The 12,500-nt window shown below is 44.0% G+C and overlaps 1 protein-coding gene across 1 annotated transcript in view; it reads left to right on the top strand.

Moving 5' to 3' along the window:
- The window catches only part of LOC128369738 (E3 ubiquitin/ISG15 ligase TRIM25-like), a 29,387-nt gene that overhangs the window by 5,810 nt on the left and 11,077 nt on the right, over nucleotides 1-12,500 (top strand). Inside the window, exons 2-3 of the mRNA XM_053330815.1 lie at nucleotides 10,326-10,437; nucleotides 11,987-12,134. Of these exons, the coding sequence (XP_053186790.1) occupies nucleotides 10,326-10,437; nucleotides 11,987-12,134 (260 nt within the window). The remainder of the gene's footprint in view (nucleotides 1-10,325; nucleotides 10,438-11,986; nucleotides 12,135-12,500) is intronic.

The raw sequence follows: 12,500 nt of genomic DNA, 5'->3' as shown, positions 1-12,500 counted from the left end.
TTATCTGCTCTCTCGTCTTTCAGTTTGTTGCTTTTTAGACTGAGGCTGCAGTGAGAGTGGATGTGCTTCTGTCTTCATAAATCATTCTCATCTTGTCGGAAAGTTTTTCGCCCTGTCCGAACTCTTTTTAAAGTCTCCCTCCACTTATTTTCTTCTTCTTCTTCTTTCTACATTTAGATGTTTGAGCTTCACTGTAAGAGTTTGATACTGAAAGGCTGTTTTCACATTTATCTGCTGAAACTGGAAACTCTAATCGTCTTAATCTTGCTCATGTCAATTAATCGTGGTGTTCACTGTTGCCATGACAACAAAGGTTGCATATATTTTAAAGGAATTTTAAAACTTGTCTCCAGTGATGATTTTAACCCAAACCATGATCTTTACATAGTTCTAACTAAACTAAACATTAACCACAGCTTCCTTCCTCTTTTCCTTTCTTTCTTCCTTCCTTCCTCCCTACTTCTTTCCTTCCCTCCTTCCTTCTTTCCTTCCTCCGTCTTTCCTTCCCTCCTTCCTTCTTTCCTTCCTCCGTCTTTCCTTCCTTCATTTTAACTCAAACCATGATCTTTACATAGTTCTAATCAAGTAAACTAGACATTAACCACAGCTTCCTTCCGCTTTTCCTTTCTTCCTTCCTCCCTCCTTCCTTCCTCCCTCCTTCCTTCTTTCCTTCCCTCCTTCCTTCCTTCTTTGAGTGAAATTTTATATCCTGTATATTCGTGTAAATTCAATCTCCTGACATTTCTCTCTGGGCAATCCTGCAGTTCTACTTTGTGCAATTTTATTGAGCTGCTGTGACAAGATTATTTCCCCTCATGTGGGATTAATTAAGTTTATCTTATCTTATCTTATCTTCATCTGAAATGAAAATATCTTCATCACCAGAAGTTAGGTTGTAAGATTTTCACATAACAGCAGCCATATGTGTTTGCTTAAAGTTTTGGGGGGGGGAAGTCAAATCCAAATCCAACGCTGCTTTTCATTTTCCTCACATTTAAAACCTGTAAATCTCACTATGTAGTTTCTTTTTTTCTGACTGTACCTGAATGTAACTCGTAGCAGAAACACTGAACTATATAATTAAGACGCCTTCAGACTAGACGAGGCCAGACATTTCAATCCACCTCTTAACTTTACAACCTTCGCTGCACAATGTCGACATCAATCTACCTTCAAACCCAACGCCATCAAACTCAAGTCCTTCTCAAACTAAATGTTCCACTTATATAACTTTAAATTCATTTCACTTCTTCTAAAGTCACTCACACTAACCACTAACCCACCTGTCGTCCTCCCGGTTCAAATGGACCCCGTCTGTTTGAACTGTTCCTTCCTTCCTTCTTTCCTTCCTTCCTTACCCCCTCTTTCTTTAATTTTTCCTTCATTCTTCCTCCTCCTTCTATATTTTTTCCTCACTTCCTTCCTTCTTTCCTCCCTTCCTTCTCTCCCTACTTCCTTCCTCTTTTCCTCCCTCCCGCCTTACTCCTTTCCTTCCTTCCTCTTTTCCTCCCTCCCTCCTTACTCCTTTCCTTCCTTCCTTCCTTCCTTACCTCCTTCCTTCTTTCCTCCCTCATTCATTCCTTCATTCTTTCCTCCCTCCCTTCCTTCCTTCTTTCCTCCCTCACTCCCTTCCTTTCTCCCTTCCTTCCTTCCTTCTTTCCTCCCTCCCTCCTTACTCCTTTCCTTCTTCCTTTCTTCCTTCCTCCCTCCCTTGCTTCCTTCCTCCTGTCCTTCCTCTTTTCCTCCGTCCCTCCTTTCCTTCCTCCTTCATTCCTCCCTTCTTTCCTTCCTTCCTTCCTTCCTTCCTTGACCTGAGGACAACAGGAGGAGCATACTGTACTTTTAACAGCAGTTGAAAAGTAATTTACAACTAATAAAACTTTTTAACCCTGGCAGATAGATTACAGATTTATATGAAGCAAATCAATAAATGTTCATATTTTGTTGCATCAGTCTGATTTAGACACTTTTCAGGAGACTAAGCTGCTTTTGGTGCAGCAGTCTATAATTTAAATGTTACATAATATGAATAATTTCAGTCCTGTAAGAATCTGCTGAGTGAGAAGAGCAGATTCACCCTGCGGAGCTCAGTTGGCAGCAGGAGTCCTGTAGGGAAGGAAGGAAGGATGGAAAGGAGTAAGGAGGGAGGGAGGAAAAGAGGAAGGAAGGAAGGGAGTAAGGAGGGAGGGAGGAAAAGAGGAAGGAAGGAAGGAAGGAAATGAGAAAGGAGGGAGGGAGGAAAAGAGTAAGGAAGTAAGGAGAGAAGGAAGGAAGGAAAGGAGAAAGGAGGGAGGGAGGAAAAGAGTAAGGAAGTGAGGAGAGAAGGAAGGAAGGAAAGGAGTAAGGAGGGAGGGAGGAAAAGAGGAAGGAAGTAAGGAGAGAAGGAAGGAAGGAAAGGAGAAAGGAGGGAGGGAGGAAAAGAGTAAGGAAGTAAGGAGAGAAGGAAGGAAGGAAGGAAAGGAGTAAGGAGGGAGGGAGGAAAAGAGGAAGGAAGGAAGGGAGTAAGGAGGGAGGGAGGAAAAGAGGAAGGAAGGAAGGAAGGAAATGAGAAAGGAGGGAGGGAGGAAAAGAGTAAGGAAGTAAGGAGAGAAGGAAGGAAGGAAAGGAGAAAGGAGGGAGGGAGGAAAAGAGTAAGGAAGTGAGGAGAGAAGGAAGGAAGGAAAGGAGTAAGGAGGGAGGGAGGAAAAGAGGAAGGAAGTAAGGAGAGAAGGAAGGAAGGAAAGGAGAAAGGAGGGAGGGAGGAAAAGAGTAAGGAAGTAAGGAGAGAAGGAAGGAAGGAAAGTACTATAATTTAAATGTTACATAATATGAATAATTTGAGTGGTGTAAGAATGTGCTGAGTGAGAAGAGCAGATTCACCCTGCGGAGCTCAGTTGGCAGCAGGAGTCACTACAACTGTCAACATCTCATTATGCCGTCGATAGTCTGAAACCTCCTCTCCTTCAATCAGGAGAGAATCTAACTAGATCACTCCTCATTCTGCTGGGTTTGGAAGGAAGGAAAGGAGTAAGGAGAGAAGGAAGAAAAGAGGAAGGAAGTTAGGAGAGAAGGAAGGGAGGACATGAGGAAGGAAGGAAGGAAGGAGTAAGGAGGGAGGGAGGAAAAGAGGAAGGAAGTAAGGAGAGAAGGAAGGAAGGACAGGAGGAAGGAAGGAAGGAAGGAAGGAGTAAGGAGGGAGGGAGGAAAAGAGGAAGGAAGTAAGGAGAGAAGGAAGGAAGGAAGGAAGGACATGAGTAAGGAGGGAGGGAAGAAAAGAGGAATTAAGTAAGGAGAGAAGGAAGGAAGGAAGGAAGGAGTAAGGAGGGAGGGAGGAAAAGAGGAAGGAAGTAAGGAGAGAAGGAAGGAAGGAAGGAAGGACATGAGTAAGGAGGGAGGGAAGAAAAGAGGAATGAAGTAAGGAGAGAAGGAAGGAAGGAAGAAAGGAGAGAAGGAAGGGAGGACAGGAGGAAGGAAGGAAGGAAGGAAGGAAGGAGTAAGGAGGGAGGGAGGAAAAGAGAAAGGAAGTAAGGAGAGAAGGAAGGAAGGAAGGAAGGAAGGAAAGGAGTAAGGAGAGAGTGAGGGAAGGAAGGAAGGAAGGAAAGAAGGAAAGGAGTAAGGAGGCAGGGGGAAAGAGGAAGGAAGTAGGGAGAGAAGGAAGGAAAGGAGTAAGGAGGGAGGGAGGAAAAGAGGAAGGAAGTTAGGAGAGAAGGAAGGAAAGGAGTAAGGAGGGAGGGAGGGAGGAAAAGAGGAAGGAAGTAAGGAGAGAAGGAAGGGAGGACAGGAGTAAGGAGGGAGGGAGGAGAAGAGGAAGCAAGGAAGGAAGGAAGGAAGGAAGGAAGGAAGGACGGACAGGAGTAAGGAGGGAGGGAGGAAAAGAGGAACGAAGTAAGGAGAGAAGGAAGGAAAGGAGTAAGGAGGGAGGGAGGAAAAGAGGAAGGAAGTAAGGAGAGAAGGAAGGAAAGGAGTAAGGAGGGAGGGAGGAAAAGAAGAAGGAAGTTAGGAAGGAAGGCAGGAAGGAAGGAGAGAAGGAAGGTACTATAATGTATCTATCTAACTCTAACTGCATCTCTCCTCATTCTGCTTTTGGTTTCTTAACATTTTCAGCCTTTCTTTGGGACACCTTCTTCTTTAGACTCTTTGCAAAATGAATTACGAACCCAACTGCCGGGGAACCAGGCACAAGTCTCTCTCTTTAACAGCTGCACAGCATGTAAGGCCAGCTTTCCGCTATCAAAGAGCCATAAAAACAGAGCCTTTAATGGCAGCCGCGGTGGCTGAGAAAACGGGCGCTAGCGGCGGGTGAACAGACGGTATCTGACACAACAGGTTAATAAACGCTGGAGCCCCTGCCAGGATATTCAGACTCTCTCACTCTACGCTTCTCACACACTCAAAAAAAAAAAAAAAACCCGGACCACAGAAATGCAGAACAGAAAGCAGGCCAGTTGAAGTCGAAGGCTAAAAAAAAAAAAAAAAAAAAAAAAGGCGCTTTGAGTGAGATGCTTCCACATGTGAATAGGAACAATGACTAAGGAAGAAAACACAGGGTTCATTTCAGGGTTGCAGCTGGCATTTTGTCCAGAAAGGAGCAAGAACAGTAAGCGAATGTCTTTTCCTCGATGTCCAAAAATACATGTGGACAACAGCGAGGAGGTCAAAGGTCAAAGTCTTTGTGCCTCGGAAACAAATGGGCGGAGAAAAAAAAAGTTTCTAGAGAAGCTTTTCAGTTGTTTCTTTCAGCTACAGAAGTTTTATTTTCTACCTTTTCTTCTTTTCAACAAACGGCAAGACGAGAGAGTAAAGATTAACGGGGATGGAAGGGAGGAAGGAAGGAAAGGAGGAAGGAAGGAAAGGAAGAAGGAAGGATGTAAGTAGAGGAAGAACAGAAGGAAAGGAGGAAGGATGTAAGTAGAGGAAGGACAGAAGGAAAGGAGGAATGAAGGAGGAGAGGAAGGAAGGGAGGAAAGAAAGGAAAGGAAGGAAGGACAGAGGAAAGAAGGACGAAGGATGGAAGAAAGAATGAAAGGAGGAATGAAAGAGGAAAGAAGGAAGGAAGGTAGCAGGGAGGAAAGGAAGGATGGAAAGGAAGGAAGGGAGGAAGAAGGAAGGATGTAAGAGAGGAAGGACAGAAGGAAAGGAGGAATGAAGGAGGAAAGGAAGGAAAGAAGGGAGGAAGGAAAGGAAAGGAAGGAAGGACAGAGGAAAGAACGAAGGCAGGGAGGAAAAGAAAGGAAGGAAAGAAAGAAGGAAAGGAGGAAGACAGGAGGAAAGGAAGAAAACACAGGGTTCATTTCAGGGTTGCAGCTGGCATTTTGGTCCAGAAAGGAGCAAGAACAGTAAGCGAATGTCTTTTCCTCGATGTCCAAAAATACATGCGGACAACAGCGAGGAGGTCAAAGGTTAAAGTCTTTGTGCCTCGGAAACAAATGGGACGATTTCTAGAGAAGCTTTTCAGTTGTTTCTTTCAGCTACAGAAGTTTTATTTTCTACCTTTTCTTCTTTTCAACAAACGGCAAGACGAGAGAGTAAAGATTAACAGAGATGGAAGGGAGGAAGGAAGGATGGGAAGGAAGGAAGGAAAGAAGAAGGAAGGAAAGGAAGAAGGAAGGATGTAAGAGAGGAAGGACAGAAGGAAAGGAGGAATGAAGGAGGAAATAAAGGAAGGGAGAAAGGAAAGGAAAGGAAGGAAGGACAGAGGAAAGAACGAAGGAAGGAAGGTAGCAGGGAGGAAAAGGAAGGAAGGAAGGAAGCAAGGAAGAATGGAAGAAAGAAGGAAAGGAGGAATGCAAGAGGAAAGAAGGAAGGAAGGTAGCAGGGAGGAAAGGAAGGAAGGAAGAGAGGAAGGACAGAAGGAAAAGAGGAAAGGAAGGATGCAGGGTTCATTTCAGGGTTGCAGCTGGCATTTTGTCCAGAAAGGAGCAAGAACAGTAAACAAATGTCTTTTCCTCGATGTCCAAAAATACATGCGGACAACAGCGAGGTCAAAGGTCAAAGTCTTTGTGCCTTGGAAACAAATGGGCGGAGAAAAAAAAGTTTCTAGAGAAGCTTTTCAGTTGTTTCTTTCAGCTACAGAAGTTTTATTTTCTACCTTTTCTTCTTTTCAACAAACGGCAAGACACGAGAGAGTAAAGATTAACGGGGATGGAAGGGAGGAGGAAGGAAGGAAAGAAGAAGGAAGGAAAGGAAGGAGGAAAGATGTAAGTAGAGGAAGGACAGAAGGAAAGGAGGAAGGATGTAAGTAGAGGAAGGACAGAAGGAAAGGAGGAAGGATGTCAGTAGAGGAAGGACAGAAGGAAAGGAGGAAGGAAGGGAGGAAAGAAAGGAAAGGAAGGAAGGACAGAGGAAAGAAGGACAGAGGAAGGAAGGAAGGGAGGATGGAAGAAAGAATGAAAGGAGGAATGAAAGAGGAAAGAAGGAAGGAAAGGAAGGAAGGAAAGGAGGAAGGAAGGATGGAAAGGAAGGAAGGGAGGAAGAAGGAAGGATGTAAGAGAGGAAGGACAGAAGGAAAGGGAGACTTTAAATGACATCATCAATGGATAGTCAGTAGTTACAGACTTTGTAGCTTAAAGACAAATCCTTTAATATCTTTTTAAGCTACATATCCGTCGACTTTAGTTCCTTCTGATGGACAAGCTCCGACTGAAGAGTTTCCTTTTCCTTCTGCGCTCGCTGCTTCCCCGTTCCTCCGTTCCTCCGTGCTGGACGTGCATCTTGACGCATCACATCTGGAGCTGCAGTCTGCATTACTTGAATCTTCTCTCCTCACTTTCTTCCTCTTTTCCTCCCTCCCTCCTTACTCCTTTCCGTCCTTCCTTCTTTCCGTCCTTCCTTCTTTCCTTCCTTCCTTCCTTCCTTCCTTCCTTCCTTCTCTCCTTACTTCCTTCCTCTTTACCTCCCTCCCTCCTTACTCCTTTCCTTCATTCCTTCATTCCTCCCTTCATCTTGTCCTTCCTTCCTTCCATCCTCACTTCCTTACTTCCTTCCTTCTCTCCTTACTTCCTTTCTCTTTACCTCCCTCCCTCCTTACTTCCTTCTTTCCTTCATTCCTCCCTTCCTCCTGTCCTTTCTTTCTTCCTTCCTCCCTTCCTACTGTCCGTCCTTCCTTCCTTTCTCCCTTCCTTCCTTCCTTCCTTCATTTCTAAGTGGAGGGAGACTTTAAATGACATCATCAATGGATAGTCAGTAGTTACAGACTTTGTAGCTTAAAGACAAATCCTTTAATATCTTTTTAAGCTACATATCCGTCGACTTTAGTTCCTTCTGACATTCCTGATGGACAAGCTCAGACTGAAGAGCGCTCGCTGCTTCCTCCGTTCCTCCGTTCCTCCGTGCTGGACGTGCATCTTGACGCATCACATCTGGAGCTGCAGTCTGCATTACTTGAATCTTTCAGGAGCATCATCGCTCATCTGCCAAATGCCTCGGCTCGTGTTGTGCTTTGCGCGGCGCCGCCATATTTCCGGTAACATTTCGTTCCGCTACCCCATCTGCTGCTGGCGCCTGCTCCTCTGTTCGGGTGCCAAAAAAAAAAAAAAAAAAAAAAAGCTGTGTTTGGATGCATGTTAAGCATAAGAAACAGACGTGAAAGCCCGAGCAGCTCATCAAGCTTGTCCTTTTGTGTTCACTTGCTTGAAACGCAGAAGAGGTTTTTGTTGATGATGATGTCGTTGTTTTGTTTTTTTGTTTTTTTTTGCTTTGTCACTGATGATGATGATGATACTCTTCGCTTGCCAAGTCTTGTAAATGCAGAGGAGAGTCTGGCTGACACATTTTTTGACAACAAGGTGATAAAAATGTTACACAAAATAAAAGAGACACAGATCCTCAAACTACTCATCAGAAAGATTTTTGCTCAGTCACTGATACAAATATGGACAGATATACATTATCAAAGTGCTTTACATTAAAAGTATTTTAGATAATTAGATGTAGATAAAAGTTTCTCTACATATGTCATGTAAATAATGGTGATATTTGCAGGTCAGAAAAACAAGAAAGAGATGAGACTGGACAAACTTTTTAGCTGTTTGTCTTCTTTTGGTCCTCAGTGTTTTTCAATCAGAGTTCATGTTTTTAGATGCATATGTCCCAATAAATTATCTACAACTCAATAAATCCAAACCTTAAACTTTAGTATTGAGTGCAAATATTTGTACGTGTTTACGGCAACAGCATCGCCCTATAACACATCTTTAATGTACTACAAGCCTTCCAGCATTTCATACATGATCCATCCATATCATAGACTGTATAAAAGAAATGGACGAGGGCTGGATCTCGAGGACATTGGTCAATCAACCTGTCAATCAGGACGTAGCCACGCCCTAATGCATACCCTGCTTTATCGTCAAATATAAAATCAGGGAGGCCAAAATGTCCCAAATGAACATCATACTGCATTGAAGAAGGCTTTAAACTAGCGATTGAGACCATAAACACATTTTGAAAACGTTTACTGAGGTTAGAAATCAAGTGAGAAGTTGGTGAATTCTCCATTGACTTGTATAGAGACGGTCGCCCCCTGGTGGCCTTTTGATAGAATGGAGCTCTAAGTTACTTCCGCGTTGGCCTCATTTCAGAGGACCAGAACAACCATCTAATATTAGTTTTTGATAAAGCAAACCCCCTAGTATTTCAGGTTCATGTATGTGTTGTTTGGTGTTAGGTTCTCCCAGCAGATTCTTTGTTACTGCTTTGATTCTTTAAAAAAGTCCAGATCCTTTTTTCTCCCTTTTATATTAACTTTAAAACCATATTTTAGAAATGCTTCCTCCTTATTTGGATTCGTACACGACTCACAGTCCAATTTGGATCTTTCATTCTCATTACTCACAATGTGACAGTGTGCAGACGTGCGGTATGAACGGCTAAACGCTGGCTTTTAACCTTTTTAACCTTCCTTTCTCTCGCTGTCTCCTGAACTGTGCTGATTTCACAGCTTCAGGTGAACGCCTGTAAAATGAATTCCCAATTAGCTCGTCGAGCCTGTGCTAACTGAACTGTGGCAGGAGGAAGAGGAGGAGGAGGAGGAGGAGGAGAGCAGCAGAGATGGTTTTTCTGCTTAGTCATTGAACAACTCGGTACACTCGGTCACCAGAGTCTCGGAGGACGGTGCTCTGTTGCCTCGTCTCCTCCGCTAATGAGTGACCTAATTAGTTTAGAAAAGCTACTGCAAGCTCAGCAGTTTCTGACCCGTCTTCCTAGAGGATACTCGCTGCTCGTCAGCTCCGATTGTTTTCATGAGTATAACTATTTGAGGACCGTGTTGAAGTATAATTTATCACAGTTCAGGTTTCTCTTAACTCTTACTTCCTTCCTCTTTTCCTCCCTCCCTCCTTACTCCTTTCCTTCCTTCCTTCCTTCCTTCCTTCCTCTCTTCCTCCTGTCCTCCTTTCTTCCTTCCTCCTCTCCTTACTTCCTTCCTCTTTTCCTCCCTCCCTCCTTCATCCGATCCTATTGATCGGGTCAAATTTGACCCATTTTGACAGCTGTAAAAAACACCTCAAATGTCTTTTATTTTGAAATTTGAGGACTGTGTTGCAGTATAATTTATCACAGTACAGGTTTCTCTTAACTCTTACATATTAGGGTTGGGCCGATATGCTTTTGTGCCGATTCGATTCTGTAACGATTTTTGGGTCCCGATTTGATTTAAATTGCGATTCTGATTAAACAAGTATTACAATTTATATTTCAATTATTGTGATTTTCTTTCCTTAAACAAGAACAGGTTGAACCAAACACTTGATAATACATCATAAGTCATATTTACCAAAAACAATAATCCACACATCTCATCAGTGTGTGAGATTTATTTAGAAAACTGTGCACCTGCCTCCCTCCTTCCTTCTTTCCTCCGCCTTTCATTCGTTCCTTTCCTTCCTCCCTTCCCTTCCTCCCTTCCTTCTGTCCTTCTTTTCTTCCTTCCTTTCCTCGCTCCCTCCTTCTCTCTCTCCCCCCCTCCTTCCTTTTCCTTCCCTCCCTCCTTCCTTCTTGCCCTCCTTCCTCCCTCCATCCCTCCTTTCCTTCCTTCTTCCTCCCTTCCATCCTTCCTTCCTTCTTCCTCCCTCCCTTACATCCTTCCTTCCTTCTTCCTCCCTTTCTTCCTTGACTCGAGGACAACAGAAGGGTTAATTACATTTATGAATCAGTCAGATCAACTATTGATGCTTTCTAAATAGATCTGTGCTTCAAAATTAGCTATAAAGACTTTTTTATGAGGAGATTCTTACCACGAGGGGGGAAGAATATGAACAGTATGTAAAGGTTAATGCCTCCAGAAAGCATTGATGTAGTTGTTCCTGTATGTTCTGGTGCTGAAGGTTTTCTGTGTTTCTGTCTCGTAGGTCTGACCTGGGAGGATGACACCACTCAGCAGGTCCTGTCTAAAGAATTATCCAAACTGAGAAGGATCCCCTACCGACTGCCTCAGAGCGGACCCATCTACAAGTCTGACAGGTTTGTCTTATCTTTATTCATTCTTACACTTTGGGGCCTTCCTTCTTTCCTCCCTTCCTTCTTCCTCCCTTCCTTCTTACTTTCCTTCCCTCTCCAATCCTCCCTTCCTACCTTCCTCCCTTCCTTCCTTTTCCTCCCTCCCTCCATCCTTCCCTCCTTCCTCCCTTCCTTCCTCCTTTCCTTCCTTCTTTGTCCTTTCCTTCCTTCTTTGTCCTCCCTCCCTCCTTCCTCCCTTCCTACCTTCCTTCCTTTCCTCCCTTTCCTCCCTCCCTTCCTCCTTCCTACCTTCTTCCCTTCCTTCCTTTCCTCCCTCCCTTCCTTCTTACTTTCCTTCCTCCTTTCCTTCCTTCTTCCTCCCTTCCTTCCTCCTTTCCTTCCTTCTTCTTCCCTTCCTTCCTCCTTTCCTTCCTTCTCCATTCCTCCCTTCCTACCTTCCTCCCTTCCTTCCTTTCCTCCCTTCCTTCCTTTTCCTCCCTCCCTCCCTCCCTCCTTCCTACCTTCCTTCCTTCCTTCCTTTCCTTCCTCCTTTCCTTCCTTCTTTGTCCCTTCCTTCTTCCTCCCGTCCTTCCTGCTTTCCTTCCTTCTCCATTCCTCCCTTCCTTCCTTGACTTGAGGACAACAGGAGGGTTAAGAGGAAATATATCTGGAGTATTTTAAACATCTTTTAATCAGCTTCTGAGTCCAAATCCAGACCGTTGATCCTCCAAAGGATGTGGGTTTATGATGGGTTGAAGGATCAGCTACACCTCCTGCTTAAAGACCAGCCTTTAAATCTATAAGCTGAACATTACTGTTATATTACTGAAAGTGAAATGTCCAGTCTCCAGTCAGTCCACCTTATTATTTGTTTTTTTCCCAGTTTTTTTTTGTTTTCTCTCCAATGTTCTCATCTGCTTGTCTAGTTATTCTGTGTGTGAGAGCTGATAGTAGCTCAGCTGTTTGAGAAGGTTGCTGCTTTTAATCCAACCTTAACTGTTAAATCCTCCTAAAATGATGTTGCAGATGTGAAATGACAAACTGAGGATGTCTTAACTCTTAAACAGACAACGTGCATCAGGAGATACAGACTCTTTAACTTTCGTGTTTTCCTCCCGGGTCCTTCCTCTGTCCTTCCTTCCTTCCTTCCTTCCTTCCTTCCTTCCTTCCTCAGATCTAAGTTCAGCTGTTAGGGTAAATGTTCCCTCCTTCTGTCCTTTCTTCCTTCATTCATCTGTCCTTCCTTTCTTCCTTCCTTCATCTGTCCTTCTTTTCTTTCTTCCTTCCTTCCTTCCTTCCTCCCTCCTTTCCATCCTTCTTCCTCCCTCCTTCCTTTCCTTCCTTCTTCCTCCCTTCCTTCCCTTCCTCCCTCCTTTCCTTCCTTCTTCCCTCCTTTCCTTCCTACCTTCCTTCCTTCCTTCCTTCCTTCCTTCCTTCCTTCCTTCCTTCCTTCCTTCCTTTAGGTGCAAATGACATAACTAGTAAGGCCTGTTTAAGGGTTAAAAAGGAATTTTGTAATTTCACTTTCTTCTAATATACTGTATTTGCCTTCCTCTCTCTGTCTGTCTTGCAGGCCGGTTGCCGAGGCGATGGACCCGGTGGACCAGAGGGTGAAGCCAGTGGAGGTGGAGCTCAGCAGAAACCTGCAGACGTACCTCCAACGCCTCGGCCTCCTTCCCAAAACTTCCTCTGCTGCTGCCGGCCTGAGCTCCTCTGGCAAGGTGAGAGGGATGCTCTGCTTGCTCCGTTTGCTTTATCTCAGTCTCTGTGATACACTTTTTTTAAAAAAATTTATGAGCTTACAATTTTCAACATGTTAATACGGTTTCACGTGCCTAAAGTGTATTTCACATATCTATTCAGTATAACTTAATGGCTGGAAAATGCCTGATAAAGCCATGTTCCTCCTGTTTTCAAACACATCTGTTCATTATTTTCTTATATTCATAAATTGGATCTAATCAGCTCAACCAGTCTTCTGCTGTCAACTATTAAAAAGTGCATCTCAGCTGGAGTTGTTTAACCCTCCTGTTGTCCTCAAGTCAAGGAAGGAAGAGAGGAAAAAGGAAGGAGGAAGGAAAGGAGGG

Source organism: Scomber japonicus, chromosome 12 (assembly GCF_027409825.1).
Source record: "Scomber japonicus isolate fScoJap1 chromosome 12, fScoJap1.pri, whole genome shotgun sequence".
Taxonomy (NCBI): Eukaryota; Metazoa; Chordata; class Actinopteri; order Scombriformes; family Scombridae; genus Scomber; species Scomber japonicus.
The sequence above is the reverse complement of the archived record's forward strand: the minus strand, read 5'-3'. Positions and strand labels throughout refer to the sequence as shown.